At 39.7% G+C, this 20,816-nt stretch overlaps 1 protein-coding gene across 2 annotated transcripts in view; it reads right to left on the reverse strand.

Annotated features, from left to right (window-relative positions):
* Nucleotides 1–14,111: 14,111 nt before the first annotated feature.
* BCL2 (BCL2 apoptosis regulator) overlaps nt 14,112–20,816 on the reverse strand; it is a 96,810-nt gene continuing 90,105 nt past the window's right edge. The window contains exon 2 of one of the 2 annotated variants that reach the window (XM_021530556.4): nt 14,112–18,844. In XM_021530556.4, coding sequence (XP_021386231.1) covers nt 18,710–18,844 — 135 coding nt within the window. In that variant the 3' untranslated portion in view covers nt 14,112–18,709. The remainder of the gene's footprint in view (nt 18,845–20,816) is intronic. The other variant, XR_014952654.1, reaches the window with a different exon arrangement.

Below are 20,816 nucleotides of genomic sequence, written 5' to 3' on the forward strand. Positions count from 1 at the left end.
GTATCCAGGAGGCTCTGCACGTTTTGAGTCATCTATCTTGAGAACTGGAAAAGCAGATTAGGGGCAGTTCTCCTCTGCTGCCTGTGCATAGAAAAACCTGTGGGCATTCAGTTTTCTGTTCTGCAGGAAAGTCACCATGTGATGGCTGAAGCAGGAGGCAAGGGAACAAAACCAGCAGCAGGCAGGGGCTCAATTGTTGCCTTTAATGACGAGTAAGTACTCTGAAGATTTTTGTGGAATTGCCTAACTGAGCTTGCACCACACTTTCTGGACGGTATTAATCCCTGGGCTGCCTCTTAAAACACGGACGTGCATGAAAACAAACAAATGTTGAGCCTGGCAGTGGCTCCAGAGATGTTAACCCTGCTCCTTTTGTCAGTTAAACTGACAAGCCAGATAAGAGGAGCCGGTGTTGGTATCGTCTCTTGCATAACAAACCGCTCTCGACAAAAGAAGCAGCCTCCTGTCAGACGAATTTCCTTTACAACTGCCGAGGGGACTATTTTTAGTTTCATCTGCCATTCTTTACTCCTTAATCATCGGCTTCGCTTTTTCTCAGTTTTTCCCCTTTTCCCCCTGCACAGCTAGCTCTGATACCAGGTACTGCTGATAATTGGCAGAGGAGGAGGGCACCGGGCTCTCTGCTGTTCCCTGTTAACGTGTGTCTGTATGGGATGCTACGACCTTGCCATATGGAGCTCAGCTCTGGCCTGTGTTTCTAGCTTCAGAGAAAGGCAAACAGACCACTCTGAACCTAAATGAGGGATGTCAAAGACCAGCAAGTAAAGGGGACCAATTCTAGCCAGAAAAGGGTTTTTTAGCTAAGGCTATGCTCAGAAAACATGTTTTAAGTTGCAGGAGTAGAGCTACAAATGTGCAGTGTTGAAATGACATCACAGACACTGAATCAGGCAGCAAATTCTTCATATACTATTGGCAAAGCAAAGCAGTGCCTGGCTTTTCCACTGGAGATAAAATTAAAGTGCTGTGGGAATGATGGTGTTTATTTCGTCAGTTTTTACTCTGTGGTACTGGCTGCTTTTCCTATTGGTCTGCTTCAGCCGCTGCATGTTTGTAGCCTTTTGAGCAGCAGAAGAATTCTTGTCTTCTGGCTGAGATATGAAACAGCATTCCTGCCTATCTGTAACCCATTAGAGATTTTGTAGTGCTGTTTGCAAGCTTAAGAGCATCTTAAGGCTTTAGTCATTCAGGAAACAACACTTCTTTGCTCAGTTGAGCATAGTAATTCAGTCAGGTCCATCATCCTCCCAGCATCTTTCTAAAGCCTAATTCAAGTGGGTTTTTATGTATTCTATATCTTCTTCCCCCACAGTATGCAAAAGCTTAAAATAATGAGTGGTTTCATGCCCATGGTGCTTCTGTAGAGTGCAAGTTTTATAACCATTTTATAGCTGGATTTGAGAAACACAAAGGCAAAGTGCAAAGTCCAGTCAAGAGGGAAATCCCTGGCAGCAGAGGAAATTATGGTTGTATCACCTGAGGGAACTTAACAGTACTGAAATTAATGTCCTAGCTAATGTTTTCCAGGGAAGTGCCACAATTCTCATAAACAAGGAATCACTAGAAATGCTCAAAAGTTTTTATCACCACTATTTTCTTAACAAATATGAGTTTTCAAATGATACAAGATGTTTGCAGAAAATGTACTTATTTTGAGAAAGTGAAGTAAAATTTATTGGCCTTGAACAAAAATGAGTTAGGTTTATAAAGTTTATAATGTAAATGTTCCAATTGGTCTTTTTCCCTAGTGTAAATGAAACAAAAAACCCAAAAACCCCAAACTAACAACAACAACAAAACCCAACAAAAATCCAAAACAAGAACAAACAAACAAACAAAAGCTGGAAAGAAAGCAAAAAAGTGACCTGGTTTCTCCAATAAAATGAGAATGCTATGTGGAAAAATAAAACTACATATTTTTTCAGGCTTTTCTCTCTTGATTCTTAGTATTTTCTTTTTGTCCTTTAACTGACTATTGCAAATGTGACCAATCTCCTTAACCCTAATAAACATGCACTAGCACTTTGAGCAGCACTCATTAGCCAAGGAAAATGAGAGGGAGAGAGCTGGGAAGATATGGGAATCCTTAAAATCAGAAAATAACTCTCTAAGTTACAAAAAAGTATATCTAGCAAAATATTAAGAAGTTCTAAACTTAATAATAGAGCTTTGTGCATTGTATCTTAAGGCTTACAAGCAGGTATTGTATTTGAAATAAGTGAGCATTGTTTTAACCAAAGGTACGTGTTCTTACTAGTGGTTAGATAGAACTACTATCAATATGCTTTTGCTTTATGTGAGTGGTCAAAAAGCTTCTAAAGCAAGTTGTAACATTAAGTTCTTTGTCTACTGCCTGGGATGTGAGCTGCTGGCATCTTCCCATTGTCATAACCATGTAATGAGACAGATGCATATTCAGACTCAGAAGTGTATTTCACCCCCTACTGTGGGAAAAAGCTTGTGACTTTAGCTTTATGGGCATCCTTTGGATTTTGCCTCTCTTGCTCAGATTTTCAGTCTTTTCATCCCAGTTCATCTGTCACATCTCTTACCTGGCTTTCTGGCAGGGATACTGCCTTTAGGTGTCTGCACAACTGGAGTCCCCATTTCCCTGCTGCCTGGGTATGTGAAACCTTTCTTTCATGCATTTATGCACTTGTTCAGTAGTTCACTTCCCTGCCTCTCTAGGCTTTTGTTGCTCTACAAAAAGGAGCAGTTGAAACTTCTCCTGGATCAGTGGTGTGAGAAGTAGAAAGAAACTTCTTGATGAAGAGCCTAGGAAAAAATCTTTTAGGTTCCACTGGGTGAAGAAGGCCTGACCTTCAAAATTTCCCACGGCATGTTAAGAGGATTTGGTTAAAGATCTCAGGAAAAAATGAAAACTCTGCTTTCAAAATGGCCATAGAATGAGAAAGACAAATTAAAAAACAAATTTTCCTCTCACACTGTGTAAAGGGCTCTCTGCTGAACAGTCACCAGCTGAATGCATATAAGAAGCTGCTAGTAATCATTAAGCTCAATTAACCGTATTCTTGTGCCCATGATGCATCTGTAGATTATTTAAACAAAGTGATGGTGGGCAAGGAGGAGGGGAAAATGGAAGAAAAGCGGTTCTGCTGTGAACACTTGTACCACCATCACCCAAGCGATGCTGTAATACAGAAACTGGGTCAGAGACACCCTTCCCCCTCCATGCTGCTGTCAAAGTTATTTGAGTGTCTATTGAAACCCTCACAATAGAACAATTTGGCTCCTGCATTTGCTAAGCAAAACTGATTTGTATTTCTTCATTCAGAAAAAAAATGCTGGGTAATTTTCTGAGCAAGTACAATGTGGTGGTTTAGTAGATCCCTGAAAGCTGATTTCTTGGTGATTTGTTTTTAGTTTAATAAGACATCAATGCTTTTATTTAGCATTTCAGAATTGACATGCTGAATCTATGTTTAGGAGCCTTAAACCTCTCTCTTGCATCTGTTAGTTTTAGGACCAGCACTGGTAGTTCTTCCTCCGAAGTTCGAAATATTGTGGAAAGGCTCCTGAGAGGTTGTCTTACTGATAATTTAAATCTAAGTTAATTTATTTATTTGCTTCTAGGATGATTGAAGTAAAATATATTCATTTGGAAGTATGGCTTGGCTAAATTTAAACACAGTGCTCTTCTGGACTCTTCCCAATCCCCTTTTTAATCCTGAATTTGAGTCTTTCATCCTTGTTTACAGCTGTCCCATTAGCAGTCTCAGCCCTTCCGGTGCGCTCTGTCTGCTCTGGGATTTTTCTGTCTTGTTTTTCTGGCTTCTTTCAAGGAGTCCCAGTGGCTCTACCTTGTCCTGTAAAGAAACCAAACTACATTTCATGCTCATAAGGACAGTGTGCACAGATTGTCAGTAAGCACAGAACTTGGGTGTTTGGTTATAAGTAGTGACATTGTTTGGCAGTTGTTTTTAGCCCTTATTCCAAAGGACACATGAGTGAAGTGAAATAGTGGGGTCCAGAGTTTGAACCTGTTTTCTGAGTTAATAAATTCTCTAATTTCACTTCCCCTCCCTGCTGCCCTCAACATGCAGGGAGGAGTGAGCACATGCCCTCTCACACATTTTTCTCCTTATATTAAATGTAATTTCTTTCCTGAAAATTGCCCAACTTGATGGACACTGCAGCTGGCGGCAGGACTTAATTGGCCATGAAGCCCAAAATGGTGTTTGGGCCATGGCTACTGGGAGTTGCACACCCTTAGTAGTTGTTATATTGTGTGTTAAGGAGGTATGTTTGGGAGTGATGAAGGAGGAGGAGGTGGAACGTAATTTCTTTGTTTTCTCTGTACCTCACTCTACTCTGAACAAGGTATTTGTTATCAAGAAAATTGAGAACCTTTGTGCCCACTCATATCTAGCTTATTTCTGATTCTTCATCTTATTGTGTGTTTGAAAGAAAAAGTAAAAAAAGGAAACAATACCCCAAGTTGGGTGTTAGCTTCAACAGTGAACATCTCTTGGGCTACATTTCCTTACAGGCACGTAATTACCTATGTCAACCTCTCTTCTTTGCATCCTAAGTACCAAGAAGAAGAAATAGAAATTCTTGCCATTCCACCCCATTGCCCAAATTTTGGGAGAACTTCAAGAAAAGAAGCTGTTTGCACCCCGAAGTCTGACATCAAAATGACTTCTCTTTTTATCAAGACTAATCACTTTCCAGCCCTGTCTCTGGCAAATCCTCTGTCTGTAATAATCAAGTCAGTATATATGTCATAGTTTTTTGACAGAACAATATTTCTTAATAATTTAGTAGCATTGTACACACACAAAAACAGAGTTATAATTAGCTCTCATCCCTAAAGTCGGAAGAGCTTTTCAGTTCATTGGAGGCTGCTGGCCAATTCTCTTATCTAATTGGATGAAGTTCCTACTTTCTCCCATAATGTCTGCTTTTACACAAACTCATTAAGTGCAGCTGTACTCCAAGTTTCTAACAACAGTCCCAGTGAAGACAAGGCAGAAGTTTAATAGCTGTTCTGTTCTCTCTTTTTCATCTGATCTTAGTCCATTTTGGTGGTTGATGTGTGCCCAAACATCTTTTCCTAGCACCTAATTCTACCCCCTCTGGTTTTTTATTATGAATTATATTAATAATGAGAAACCAGACAAATTGCATAAGATTGACCTGTCTGTTTTGAAACCAGAGAGTTTACAGCTTGCTTTCAAGGAAAATGGATTTACAGTAGTTATATGTTTCTGTAAGGCATACAGAAGGGATTTTCCCCCTTCATTTTGAAGCTGGCATTAAGATGAAATCACACAATCACTAAACTATTCTTTAAATCTTCAGAGACATTAAACTGATTATACAGGTAGAATAGCAGCAACATAGTTAACATATTAAGGTTTTTCATTAGGTGGAATTTTTGGCAAAATAAATACATTTTAAACCACCCCCCCCCTTTTGTCAGTCGGGTTTTTTTTGCATGTTGCTCTGTGTAATTTTGAATTTCTACTTAGCCGAGTATACAGCGTAATAGAAAGTCTTCATTCACCAGAATTCAAATTTGTCTTACAGTACTGCCTACATACATTCAAATCACATTTACAAAGAAATGTTTACCACACACTTCCAGCAATACAAATATGTCATTAGTATATCTACTATTAGAGGGATTTTATGACTTCTATGGATTTTTTTTTTTCCACTGAAGAACTATTCCAAGGTTTACTTGGGAACTTCCAGCTGCATAATTTCCTTTCCTTACTGTGTTCCATTTTCTCACCAAACAAAGGCTGTAGGAGAGAGGGAAACTCAGAGAAGTTTTCTCACAGCACTGATTGCTTCATGAGGACATGTGTGATGATAATTGCTCTTGCTCAGATAGCTGATGATACGGAGACATGGGTGACAATGAGGAGGACATTCTTTGGGGTCTGAAGTTACAGCTGTGTATGTACACATGTCTGCAGGGCAAAAGAGGGGAAACAGCAAAGAAGTACAGTGAGACATCAGTGGAGGGATTCAAACTAAGCCTAAATGGAATAAGAAGGGAAATTTCCCTCTGCTGGTGCTCCAGCTCCTAGCATTGATACTCCCTTCAGGTGTAGTGCTCTCCTGGCTCTGAAGGTCACCAAAGGCTTGACCCTTACAAGGTTCACAACACCCTTAGCTCTGTCTAGCATTTAAAGATGCAAACATCTGGCAAAATCCAAAGGCCAGTATGAATAGGGAGGACCTACTGAACCCTATTTCCTCTACCTTAGAGTCTTCCCTCAGTTCAAGTCCTCATAAAGAGATACCAGAGTTGAACATTTTGTTTCTATTCCTGTGAGTGTATGAAAACTGAGTAGTGTTGTAACCAAGTCCTAGTCAAAAGATCTTCATGGCAAAATTGGCAAAATTCAGGAGTGCAGGTTGAATATCAATCTTCTCAGTAATATAATATAATTATATTATATAATATTATTCTATAATAAATATAATAATTGTTATAATATAAGACTAATCTTAGCATCAGTCACGAGCAGTTTTTTGACTGATAAATGTCTCTAATCAAAAACTGAAATCTGTGAACATCTCTTGTTTTCAGATAATTGGCTCCATCTGTAGACATGTTCCATCCTGGTCTCAATTCCTGTGTAGACAAATACAAAACATGGGCATTCTTGTTTAGAATCCCATTTGTCGTCTCCACTGGGCCTGCTGCCCTACACATACCTAAGATAAGCTTGTCTGACATTCGTGAGTGAGAACGTTTAGGTCTTTTCTACCCAATAAAGACGATGTCTTCTAAGTGTGTAAGCTTATTTTTAGAGGAAATATTTATGTATTAAAAGGGCTCTTATAATGCTGGAACATTTGTTTTGCCAGCTACAGTCATCGTAGGTACACCATTAAATTTACAACAGTAGTTGCTCTCTGCTAATTTTGTAATGTTTTGACAGAACTTAACACATGAATGTATGTTTGTGCTACTAGTCATCGGTGAATCATACCACTTAATTGGATGGGTCAAGAAGATAAATAGATGTGGTCTTCGGGAAATGAAAATGGCTTCTTTCATTTGTGACTGAGTTTGTTTGTACATTGCTTTTGTTGGAAGTAGCAATTTTTGATGGGGATTATGGAAAAAGCGGTGACTTATTTTCCTAACACTTGAGTGAGTGGTGATAGTTGTTGGAAGATGTGATGACAGAAGAAAAGCGGGTTTTAATTTTGGTTTTGAAGTGGGTGGGGGTGGGTAAGTGGATAATCAAGACACATTAATGAAGTTATGTTGACAACTGCTAAGTGTGAAGTCTGTCATGTATTTCATTGCAATGAATGTGTCTTTATAAGCAAACTGCATTGGAGACATCTGTGCAATTGTCAGCTGTAATTAAAGGATGATTCAGCAGTGGACATACAGTTGAAAATGAAGGACAGAATGATTATTTTTTATGTGGGTGTGTAAACTTTTGTTTGCCAAAAGAGACATATCTTTTTTACTAGCTAATTCTTTCCAAGTATCTCCTAAAACAAAAAATTATTTGTCTTAATTTTTTTTTAATTTTTAAATACAGTTTTTGCAGGAGGAGACAACATGAACATTTTAAGGCAAGCAAATAGAGACTTTTTGGACATATCTTTGTTGGTGGCATTCTGGAGATACATAGAGAAATTACTTCCAGAAAGACTTGGGAAAGCATGAGGTAAAACACCACTTGTCAAGCATTCAAAATAAGCAAAGCAAAGTATAGTGCTTAGTCCAGGGCACATCTCTGCTTGCCTGTGCCATGCTCACTTGTAACACATGTTGTAGCTGTGTGTCATGGTCCATTTTCCTAATACCTTTCTCACTGTACTATGGATTCTGATGTTGCTTTCAAAGAAGCTTGAAAGGGACAGCTGGGGTTTCTCCTCATAAGGGATGAGCAATATTTGGGGTGGCTGGCTGATTTTTCCCCTGTCACAAAGATTCCTATTGCAATCAACCTGAACTTAAGAAAAGTAAAGGTATTCGAGGAAGGATCCAGGCTTTTCTCAGGGAGTTGAATAGCCTTGTGTATCAGTTAAAGCTGTTCTGCAGCTATCAGTGACTCCATTTTCAGTGCAAGAACAAAATTTCTCTTCCTAGCTCCAGTTAATATTGATGTGAGTTTCCCAGTAGGTGATGGTTGGAGTAGTTCTCAAGTGGGTAGCATGCTTTGAAAAGCATGTGCTGTGACGAGGAGTTTAGGCCTATCTGAACCTTGGATGCTGTCTCATCTCTTGTTGGAGGTAGCTGATTTTATAAATTTTTCTTTTTATACTTCTTAAATATATTTTATGACCTCTGGACCGCCCTGCCTTTCCCCCTCCATCTTGGCAGAAAGCAAGAAAGCAGCTATAAAGTAACAGCACTGACATCTAATTCCAGAACTGGAATTTGTTATTTGGATGTAAGTGGAAGCAGTGCTATTTGTCCTTGGTTAAAGATTGATTCTGTGTCCCTAATGAAAACATAGGGATAAGGAATCATGCTGATTTAGGTGGTAGGCAGCTGGAGTGAAGGGCATATTAGGTACCTAGTCTGTGAGGTGAAGGAGTGGGGAGGAGCTGAAAATTAGCATCTTTGTTTAAAATAAGTATGTTTCTTTTCCATGGCCACATTTTTCAAGTATAAAAGGTATATCAGCTTATTTTAGAGTTGTGAGTTGGCGGAAGCTGTGCCTGCCACTAGCAGTAAATGAGTTACTTAATGGGAAGAATGTTTGTGAAGCCTGGAGAGAAACAACAGCTGCTTTTTTGAGTAAAAAAAAAAAAAAAAAAAAAGAAACCACCAAAAAAAAACCACCCCAACACTACAACATTTTAAAACTGTAGCATGATCAGGGAATTTTTTTTAAAGGTTTGGATGAAAGGAAATTAGTAATGTGTAGGGAGTGCTGAGTTGCCCAGGCACCTCACCTGTTTTATTCCTAGCTGCAGAGGGAATTCAAAGTTTGACACCAGATGTAAAGCAAACCCAGTGCTACATGAACTACTAGCCAGCTTCCTTCAGCAACATTAATTTACAGTCTCGTGAGAGAGCACTTTGGCTTGCTGCCAGTTTTGACTTCAAGCAGAGGACAGAGCAGTGCAGGCAGCGGTCCCTTTCAGGCCGCGGCATCTGGGCACTGGAGCAGCCAGCCCGGGCTGCTGGCCGGGCTCCGATGCAAGCGCTGCAGGGCACGACAGTGCCCAGCTCCCCGCTGACAGGCAGCATTCATTACCCTGCAGCAGCTCCGTGCCTCTGCTGCCTTACAGCGTGCTGGCATCTTTATGCTGTGGAAGCGGGCTTGCCAAAAATTATGTCTGAGGCTGGCTGATGTATTTGGCACCGCTGGGCCCTGCCAGTGGGCTCCTTGGTTGTTTGCTGGGAGGAGGGCAGTGGAGGCGGTGCAGGCCAGAAAGAGGAGCTGTTTAGCCAAAATCTTTTTGGTTTGCCATTGGCAGTGCTGTGGGATGACACAGGGAGAGGTAGGGAGGTGTGATGCCTCTCAGCTTTTTCCAGCAATCCTGTCTTTAAAGGAGTGCATTTCCAAAGTGCCTTTATGCTTGTTAGGGTGTTTTATGTGACTCGTGGATTCACTTTCCAATCTTTTGCTGTTTTCTTTTGCTTTCTTTTCAAACTATCTGGTCATATGTGGATATACCATCCCTGGAAGTGTTTGAGGCCAAAGTCTATGTGTGGAATCTCATCTAGTGAACGGTGTCCTTGCCTGTGGCAGGGTGGTGGACTAGATTATCTTTGAAGGCTCCTCCCTATCCAAATAATTCAATGATTTTGTGAAAGGCTGTACAGTTTGAATGCTAAGCATTCATGCTTTGGCAACTGGAGGTGTGTGTTGTCACTCTAGTGACTTGGAGGGTTGAACCCTGAAGAGAGCAAGAGACCTTTTGTCAAGTGATTTGTTTTCAGGGTTTTTTTGAGTAAACTTCTAGTAAATCAGGGGTGATTACTTCCACTGCAGCAGTAATCTAAGGTCTAGTTTTTTGTCTGGTTTTTTTTTCTTAACAAAGCATTTTCTCCTTTCACAGTTTCTGATGTAGTTGCCCCAACAAAGGGTCTATCAAAGTTGTTGCCACACTAGCATGTAGACTGCATGCATTGACATTTTATGTGTTTGTATCAGATATGCTCATCAGTTCATAAGACTGATTATTGTGGGTCAGTGGAATAATAAATCCAATTTTGGGATTAATGATAATTGACTAAAAGAGTGTTTTTTGAAAGATTATGAACTAGTTCTATGGCATGCATTTATGTAATTTCATTACACAAGGTGCTTCTCCTGTGTAAGCTTTCCCCTGCTGGGTCAAGTTGACCAAATGTTTTCTCCACTACTGTAAGAAAACTTCCTGCAACGGGGTTTTTTGGTGAATGGATATGGTGGATTGACCCTGGTTGGATGCCAGGTGCCCACCAAAGCTGCTCTACCACTCTCCTCAGCTAGGCAGCAAAAAGAAAGTATCATGAAAGGTTCTTGGCTTGAGATTAAGGGCAGGTAGAGATCACTTACCAATTACCGTCATGCAAAACAGACCTGACTTGGGGAAATTAGCTTAATTTATCGCCAATCAAATCAGGTTAGGATAATGAATAATAAAACTAAACCTTAAAAACATTTTCCCCCCAGTCCCTCCCTTCTTCCTGGGCTCAACTTCACTCCTGATTTTCTCTACCTTCTTTACCCTTAGCAGTGTAAAGGAACTGCTGTTAAGAGTTGTAGTCAGTTCATCACGTCTCTTTCACTTGTTCCTCTTCAGGTGGAAGACTTCTCACACTCTTCCCCTGTTGCAGTGTGAAGTTCCTCCAACAGGAGACTCCTCCAGAAACTTCTCCAATGTGTGTCCTTCCCAAGGGCTGCAGTTCTTCACAAACTGCTCCAGTGTGGGTCCCTTCCATAGGGTGCAGTCCTTCAGGAACAGGCTTCTCTCTCCATGGGTCTGCAGGTTCTGTCAGGAGCCTGCCCCAGCATGGAATTCCCATGGGGTCACAGACTCCTTTGTGCTTCCATCTGCTCTGATGGTCTGTGGGTGAATTCTCCATGGTTTGCTGGTGAATCTCTGTTCCACCATGAACCTCCAGGGTCTACAGGAGCATAGCTGCTTCACCATGGTCTGCACCAGGGGCTGCAGGGGTGCCTGGAGCACCTCCTTCCCTTCCTTCTTTGTAGACCTTGGTGTTTTTCTCACATATTCTCACTCCTCTCTCCAGCTGCAATTGTGTGGTTGTCCTCCCTCTCCTTCTTAAATAAGTTATCCCAAAGGTGGTGCCATCGTTGCTGATGGGCTCAGCCTTAGCCAGCAGTGGGTCCATCCTGGAGCCAGTGACATTGGCTGTAATGGACATGGGGGAAGCTTCTGGCACCCCTGTATCCCCACAGCTACCAAAACCTTACCATGCAAACATGATACAATGGGATACAGCTGTGCTATTCTAACTAGATGGTGCTGGATCAGGTGTCATTCATCCTCCCACAGCCCCGTGGCATGGTCCGTGGCTCTTTGACAGAAATGTGTCTCTCCATCCTGGTGGTCTGCCAATGCAGAGACCTCCATGGTGCTTGTCCTCACAGTAGCACAGCTTGGAACACGCACTTTGGATGTTACTGTTAATAATCCGTGAGCAGTGTCATCCACATATATTGCACCTTACCTCCCAAAGGGTCTTTTGTGTTACCAGAGGAATAAGAAGAGTAATGATCTAGAAGTCACAGGTAGAAAAGGGAAAAGTTTACTTACCAAATATATTAAGGATCAGCAGATTTTTTCAAGTGGGAGTGTACAGATAGGGAGAAATTTAAAAAGGCACAAACCTCAAGGATATGATTAACTAGGGCATTGAACAGCATCTCTGATCACATAGGAAGAGAAGTGCCTGTAGCTTATAATGTGGATAAAGAAAGGGAAGGAGGCTCTTTTCCCATCTCATTCCCAAATAAACTGATTGGCTGGCTTCTGTCTTTGTCACCTGTGGCTTTATAAAATTTTGCATCAGCACTGTCTGTTCCAAATGAACACTTTCAGCTGTATGACCAGGACCTTTTCTGAGTCCAAATTTTCACCACAATCAAGGCATTGCATTCTCATTATTGTGGTTGTACTTGTACACGCAGAAGAGGACAAGCTGATGTGTTTCTCCAGGATATTCAAGAGGCAACTCAGTACAGTTAATACGAGTTGCATAGGTCAGTACCAGAATAGGTACTCCCATTGGAGAGGAAGAGGCATCTTCCAGGTGAACTAATCCAGAAACACTCCTCAGTTCATTGCAGAATAGCAAGGAGTGTGTCGGCATCTTTAGAAGTCTTTAAAAAAATTAGATATATATGTTTATTACTGATGTGTATTTATCCCCATAAGATTTTAGAGATCCATTCTGAACATTATTAGTACTTGTGCTCAGTTGTCGTGGGGAGCAGTGAACTACAGCCTATGATGGGATGCTTCAAGAGCTGCTTTGTTGTTTACCCACCTGTGCAAATCAGTTTCTTGCAGTGCACAAATCCTGACTCCATTGTCTTTTGCCCAGGGTAACATGTTCTTAGAGGCAGTTCTGGATACCAAAAAGTTAGTTCCAAGCAGAAGGCTAGCTCCTCCTAGGGTCTGTTGTTACATAAAACTTAAATGCCATGCAGCTGGTACCCAGCCATTCATTCTACCACTTGTAGACACCAATTAAATATTTAATAATTGAGGAGGACAAAAGCAGAAGCTATAGGTATTATGGGATGGAGAGCCTACTGCTGCAGAGAGACAACTGTACACTGCTGCTTGTGCAGCTTCAGTGGAAACCTACGGTGCCTGAAACCACTCAGGAATGTTTTGAGGAGGGAGCTTTCTGGTTTTGGCCCTGCCAAACTTTTTTTTTAGGGTGCTGCTCCTTAATTTTCAGACAGCCAAAACCCACGTTAGTTTTCAGGTCTAAGGGTTCATTTTGTCTTTATCTTGACCTCTTCTGTTCTCCTCATCTGCTCACTTGCTTGGTCCGAGTGGTAAGGCAAGCATTTAATCCCAGGTGCTGATCTGTTAGCTTTTAAGAAAAAATGGAGTTATCTGACTGGGCAGAAAGAGAAGAATTCCTGAACTAATTTACCTGGTTTTGCTGAACTCCCTGTGGAAACTTAATCCCCTCTTCATTAGGTTTTAGCTAGAAAAAATGCAGTTCTGGGGCTGCTGTCCTCCAAGACCTTGTCTTTTTATTTCACAAACTAATGGCAGAGAGAAATGCCTTACTGCAATATGGTTTATCTTTTGCCTTGCAAAGGTTTAGTAACCTTGCTCTCTTGCTGCTGGACAGTTAAATCCCAGAGCCCAGCATTGCATTCTGTTGTGTTGCTTCTTCTTTCAGTTTCAGGCTGACTTCCTTCATCTTCTTTGCCTTCATGGATGCAGACAGAGGGGTAGATGTTTTGCACCTGTGCCTGAGTTGTGAAAAGCATTAAACTATGAAGTTCAGGCACTCATAAAAAGTGCATCCATGACAGCACAGTGCATACATTTGGCTGCAAAACCCACTCAAGAAGCCGGGTAAATTCTTAAAGCAGTTAAATAATCATTACCTGAATGCATCTAGCTATGGTCTACCTGAGTTAAAGGCACAGAAGACAAGATGCAACCCCTGTGAATCAAGGGCTAGTTAACAGGAGCCTATAAGAAGAAAAATACCTAAATACTTTTTGGAAATCAGTCATAACTGTAGGAAACCTTCAGCAGTAACAAAAATATTTATTTTGCTCCTGTTGAAACTTGCTAATGTCCATGTCCAGCTCATGGTAGCAAGAATGAAAACCAATTTTGGCAAATAAATAGAAGAGCCTTGCTGCACTTTCTGCAAGGCATCAAATGAATGGGAGGGCAGAAAGGGTGACACTGTCCTTGGGTCCCAAAGCACAGACTACGCCTAGGGGCTGCATTTCACACAGCAGCAGCTACTGAAACCTGGGTCACTGCATCTTCATGAGCAAAGCTGGTGAGTACGGGCCACTGCTGAGCAGAACAGGTGAACAGAAGTATGAGGAAGGAAACATGATGTGTCATTTATTACACTCAAAATGTTTGAGTAGCTTTTTATCGACAAATCCTAAACAATGCAAATGCACCAGTATCTCACAGTGTGCTTTTATTATTTTTTCACAATATAAACTAGACAGACATGGAAAGTTTAATGGCAGCATGTTCTTATAATATTTTAAAGACAATGAAAAACATAATCATATTAAATGATGATAAACTGACAAACTACATTACCATACCTACATCATCCAAAGGTACTGGATAAACAATATCTGCTTATGTACATTTATGCTGGTGATAATTAAAATTCAAATATTCAGAAGAAAAGGAAAAAAAAACCTGCTATTTAAATTATAAAAATATATAGTTTTTGTGTGGAACTCTTAATGCTGTATTACTTTTTGAAGATAATTTTATTGTGTGATGAAGCTGCATTAACTTAGTATAGAAGTGTGGTTTAAACCAAATACAGATTAAATTAGTTCTTTCATCTTCCTTGCATTTAGCCTTGCTGGAAAGAGAGATAGGAATGTGAAATAAAGCTGGGCTTTTGCAATTAGAAAGAATTTTATACACATAAATTAAAATATGTATAATTTTTCATATAGTACTGAGCCATAAACTCGTAATAGAAATAAATCATTTTTCTAGTTTGTTCAGCGATAGAGAGAGGAAAAAGAAGAAAGGCTTTAAACATGCTACTTCATGATACTTTTAATTAATAGGTTTGTGGAGTGCAGGTGCACAGTTAAGCAGTGTCATGCTTCAGGGTCAAAGCATGCAGTCCAAACTCTTGCTGCCTCAGCCGGGGAGACTGCATGGACTGGGGGGACTGGGACTGTGTTCTTTGAACTGCATCACCTTTGTGTTGCCTTTGCACATCTGGTTTCAGACTTACGTTTTTTCATAATTGTTCCTTAGTGCAAAACTACGCAGACTATATAATTCCCAATCATAACAGCAAACTGATAAACTTCTACAGACTAGATAATTTTATAATAATTTACCTGTAATTTTGTAATTGCAAATTTTTTAGTAATCATAGCCACGTAGTGCACACATTTGTAGCTGCTTTTAGTTAACAGTTATTTTCAGACTATCTTGAGCGAACTCCTACAACATGTGAAACCGAAGATTTTCTGACATACCAGTGTCATTCTTCAGATCTTCCAGCTCCCTTTCTCATCTGTATATATATACCTCTGTTACCTTGACAGCCCCATTAGTCCTTTGGTGGATCCAGTGCTTGTTCTATAAAGAAATTTCCTCTGTATCACCTCTAATTTCAGAATACCTTTGCACAATTTTTTAATCTATTCCTAAGTAACTAATTTATGACAGATCTCATGTGATCCTACAGATTATTTTTTCAGAAACATAATACTCTTCTTCATTATTTTCTTTAAAAACTGACTGAAAAAAAATTAAAGACACCTAAGCTGAATATAGCAAAACCAGTACTTCTCTTCAATGCCTATGCATTTGCTGTTTAAAAATAGACTGCCTTCAGCATTAACAAAGTTATATAGTGAAAAATAATTGTGGGGTCTCTGCAAGCTTTTTCTCTGACCTTATGGCATCCTTTTTCAATGGAAAGGATGAAAGATAAACAAATTCCAGGTAGCACTCATCTTACCAGGGAGATGTTTCAGTGATCTCTCTATTTCCCTCCACTTCTTGACCTCTTCCTTCCTTTTTGACCTCTGATTCTCTACACCTAAACATTTCAGAAATGTCCCTCTTTTAAATTTTTTTTTCTTTTACAATTTGGATATGGTGGGAGTGATCAGATGTCTGTGAATACACAGTGACAAAGGATGAGTTTTCACTGAAGTGTAGTCTTTGAGCATGGAAGTCTGTAAGGCATTTTGTGGAGAAAAAAATCTTACATGGAAGTGTAATGAAGAGTAGGAAAGGCAGGAATTATTGCAAAAGAAATGCAGGAATGAGAAGAGAGGATTTTATTTAAGAAGTTCAAGCTTTTATATACATTCAATGTTTCTAAATGTTTTCTTAATAAATGTATTATCAACTATCATTATACCTAATGCAGCCACAATACTGTACTATTCTGCAGTCAGGATGGGAAAACTCCATCATCTCTTTAATAAAATAAAATCATCAACAGTCACCATGACTCTTCTCTTTGCCTGTTACTAACAAATACACTGGGAAGTCCAGTGAGTAGACACAACGGAACACAAAATCCTCAGTATTCATTGAGTTGTGTATCATGTGTTGTCTTCATATTATTTCTAAAGCAGCTTTAAAAAACTTTAGCCATTGGAAGGTATTAAAAACCAAAACCCCATTCAAATTATCCTGGTATTATAGCAGCACTGGAATCGACATTTTAAACTACTTTTGACAATGTAAACCTTTAATAAAACAAACAATGTTGAAACAATTTGAGGTCTAATAGTTAATAAACTTTAATGGGCATATGGGCACAAATCAAAAAGAAGACTAGATTGTGAAATGAAACATAAGCTCAATAGCAGCCAATTCCAGTTGTGCAATTGGCTGCAAACAAATTCAGTTTTTAAGCTGAAATAAAAAACAAAGCCCACACTCAATCCACAATACTCCTCAGCTCCTCTGATTTGAAATATTTTTCACAAAACCCCTACATGACCATGCCCACTCCTTAGAGAAGCACTCTGAAAGCACTGCAGGTACTATTTGTTTGATGGAGGGATTTTTCCTTTTCCTTTAATCAAGAATAGTTCACATTTTTGTCCTCTTAAAAATATTTCCTTTCTACATTTCTATAAAATTAAGTAATTTCAAATCTGAAATGTAAGCTTGCCCCATCTTTGCTCATACAAAGTGTAGGTGCCACGACTAAATAGCAGTAAAAATGCTGAGATGTACAACTATTAAAAAAAAACCCAACCAAACATAAAAGCAGCTTTGAAGACACAATATCAACTACAGCCTTAACATTGAACATATTACATTCCCGAGTTACTGGAGATATTTTGCATATAATGCCACAAAGTTATTCAGCTGAAATCTTGAGGTTGGAACTACAGTTTATTCACTGTGTGTTTTTCACCCTTTGAGCACTTATGTATTGTACGGTACATTTTATCCAGAGCTTTGCAAACTTTCCTTTTATATCTGGACATCCATTTACCCACAAATCCCAGATTTCAAAAGCTTCATATCAAAAATAGAAGCGCAGGATTTAAAACATTTGTGAAGCTGGACATTTCCATGCCACAGAGCAGCCCCTGGGACTCGACACTTCAGAGTCTTCAGTTTCCAGGGGACTCCTGGCCCCGTCGAGCTCACAGAAAGCCCCACTTTGAACACAGGTCTGTTTATAAAACTGTGTTATGTACTCTGCATTAATTTTACTTGCGTTGCATTTTGTAACAGGAGCAGATGACTTCACACCTCCCACTCCCCCTTTTTCTTTACCCTATTTTCACTTGAGATGACAGTAGACACCTGCATAAGAGAGGTGTCAAAGAGTCTCTGTCCAGAGAGAGGATTTTGGGTTTCTTCATCAACTTTTCTTCTGTAGATAGTCTTAGGAGACTATTCACATGAAAATATTTTGAGGGCAAGGGGCAGGATGATAAATCTCACTTTCCTTTCCTGTTATGAATATGAACTCGATTTTGGTGTCCAGTTTGATAAACAAGGATAGTCAGAGCTAATCTGTAACTTAGCTGAGGTCTGCTTTTTGCCAAATAAAATTAAGATTTTTTTTCAACTTTCAGGGATTTAGAGACCACATCTAATTGGTTTCAAACCCCCAGAGGAACTCTGTAAGTAAGCAGGATTAGTTGCAGATATGAGCCCACTAAAGTGGGACACAGGTCAGGTCTTCAGACTCCAGCTCTGCTCTGTTGAAGCAGGCACTTAAGGTCTCCTGATGTTTTTGTGTCAGTAGCCACAAAAAACATTTTGCTGCTGAGAAAATCATTGGAACAGCAATTTCCTGCGAGCCCCAAAGATTTAACTTCACACTTCTGTTAAAAAAAGAGTTGACATGTATTGCGTGGGTATTGTGATTACAATGTGATGGCACAGCTGGTAACTTAAAAACACATGTTTAAAAGGCATAGGCAATGATATTTCCAACTGTTCTCCTGTAGGGATAGCAGAGTGTCCTTCAAGGAGTTTCTGTCTTGACTCCACATATGTACCATGTTGAATTGTTTACTACATCAGTTCTTGCCAGCAGGACAGGGTGAGAACTTTGTTCATGCTGACCTTGTCTTTCAGATCCCTCCTGGAAAATGCTAGGAAATTCAACACAATTTGGCAGTTTTTAGCAGCTCAAGTAACTGCCCTTGTAAGTGTAAGCAGGTAGGTCTTTGTCAGTATATTTGCTCTTCAGAGATAAAATAATCCAGCCAGCGGCATTAATTAAAAAAAAAAAAAAAAAGAACGTAAAATACTCTGGGGCTCATTAAAGTTAAGAATAAGAACATAATGTGATGACAGATACAACTTGCTGAGGTTCTGAAAATAGCAGGTTAAATGTAAATATCTTTTAATAAATAATTTTCCGGCAATGTAAAAATAAATGATATTTCCTTTGGCAGTAATAGCTGATTTAATCTTTCGCTGGGAAGTTGCTTTGCTCATAAAATATCATTGTGCTACAGAAAAAAAAATATTATTTTGTTGTTTTGAAAGACTTTTGTAATCCACAATAAACTGGGTGACTCTACTTATGTCCAAGATAAGCGCCAAGAGTGATGCAAGCTCCCACCAGAACCAGACTCAGGATAGTCTTCAGAGAGATCCAGGAGAAATCAAACAAAGGCCTCATATTGTTGCCATACAACTCCACAAAGGCATCCTAGAAAGGGAAATAATGAGAAAAGGAATATCAGAATTGCAGTTACTGTTTTTTTGGGGGGAGGAGGGGAACGGGGAAAGGGCGGTAACTTCTTCACCCTCAGGGGTCACCCAACAATCATGCTGGCACAAGAAGACCACACAAACCTATTAAAATAGTGATTTGGGAGGTCTGTTTTGTGTGCTTAAAAAAAGTTCTTCTGCCTATTTCTTTATAAATATTGCTGAAATTACTTATGGTTGTGACTTCTGATTTAGGCATGCCCAGTTTAACAGAAAAGACAAAAGCAGCATTTTAAAATATAAGTTACCACTATTTTGGGTCCTAAATATTGTCTATACAAACATAAGCAAAGGAAGTAGATGAACCTTCTTTCTCCAAATCTTTCATTTCCACTGGATATGGAACATCTATATTGCAGATCAGCTTCATTGAAAATAAGGCAGTATTTGTTTGGTTCCCTTGGGATGGGCTCAGAAGACTTTGTGTAGTAGCCACAGATGTTTCTTCCATATGAACTGAAGGTGTTAGGGTTGTGTTACACCTATGATAATCTTTCACAACTGTCACCAATAAGGGTGATGCCGTGGTCCAGTGCTCCAGGAAAATCTGGTCATGCACGTAGGCACCAAATGGAAAGGCTGTTTAAGTAGCAAAGATAAAGTTTTTGTGACTCATAAATACAGTGGGATTTGACTGGACAAACGACTGGATTGGTGATACTCTGCACGTAATGCCTTTCTTTCAGGCTACAATTCCTAACGAGCATGACGCTTCAGGGCATTCCTCAGAGACAGATAAATCATACTGTATGGCATGAAAGCAGCAAATAGCCAAGCTGAATGACTTTAAAAATGTGACAAAACTGATAGCATCATTTATGGCCACTCTTTTACTGGGCTGCCAATTAAGGTCTGCTCCCAAGCTATTGCAATAAGCCCATGAAACAGCTATCTAACGTGACAGTTTCTGTCTCTACTTTTATTACCCTAGACTTCCTATTTTTGGTAGAAGTTCACATTCTCTATTAAAGTTATACTGCCTTTAGCTGTTTTGCAATGTTATTATGCTACAAGTTAACCTGTCTTCTAATCATGCATATCTGTCTTCTAATAATGCATATATTGCTATGGTTTACAGCAGGAACTGATGAGAGAAAGGTGTAAACCTTCCAGCCGAGTTAATGACAATCGAATTCTGTGGTCAAATTAACTTGCCTCATCAGGCATCTCTAATTATTGTCAGAAGAGGCGCTTTTGTGGTTTTACCACGAGAGGGCGTGTAAGGATTTTTAATATTTTGACTTCTATTCACTAGACGCTGAGTGACATTCAAATAAATAATAGATATTTGCTTCCAAAATGTGTTATTACATTAAGTAATATTGATGTATGGTGTAGGTCAGAGTGGATGTAAGCAGGTAAGGCTTGGTAACAGAACAGCCACAGGCTCTGGCCAACTGAGTGACGTGAAAACACGTCTGCCTCTTGCTATTTCTCAATGCTTGTTCCTCTAGGCAATCATTTTCCAACTTGGGTTTCCAAAGGTATATTCTCAAGTGAAAGCAGCTTAACCTTTTGTGGGGAGGATGGAATCTTTCATTTCATTTCAGAGAGAAATTGGCAACTTTTACTTAGCTGCCTGGTTTTTGACATAGACATTCACAAACTCTGGCCTTAATATTCTGCTGTGCTGTTTCAGAGCTGAAAAAACACACTCAGTTTGCTGTGCAGCTCTTTGGAAAGCTGCTTTTATTTCTCCTTAAGGCTATGAAGTAACACAATATCCCAAAATGTTACAGACTGGGCTAAATCCTGTTGTCGCCAGTACAGACTCACTGACTTCCATGGGAGCCTTGTCTGTATAGGGAGCTCAAGATCGGGCCATATAAAAATACAAGGGTAAAGTTCAACACTTGGTGATATTATTATGGGTGGAAAAGAGAGGAAATGAAAAAAAAAAAAAACTCATG

This window comes from Lonchura striata, chromosome 2 (assembly GCF_050655825.1).
Source record: "Lonchura striata isolate lonStrDom1 chromosome 2, ASM5065582v1, whole genome shotgun sequence".
Classification (NCBI taxonomy): domain Eukaryota; kingdom Metazoa; phylum Chordata; class Aves; order Passeriformes; family Estrildidae; genus Lonchura; species Lonchura striata.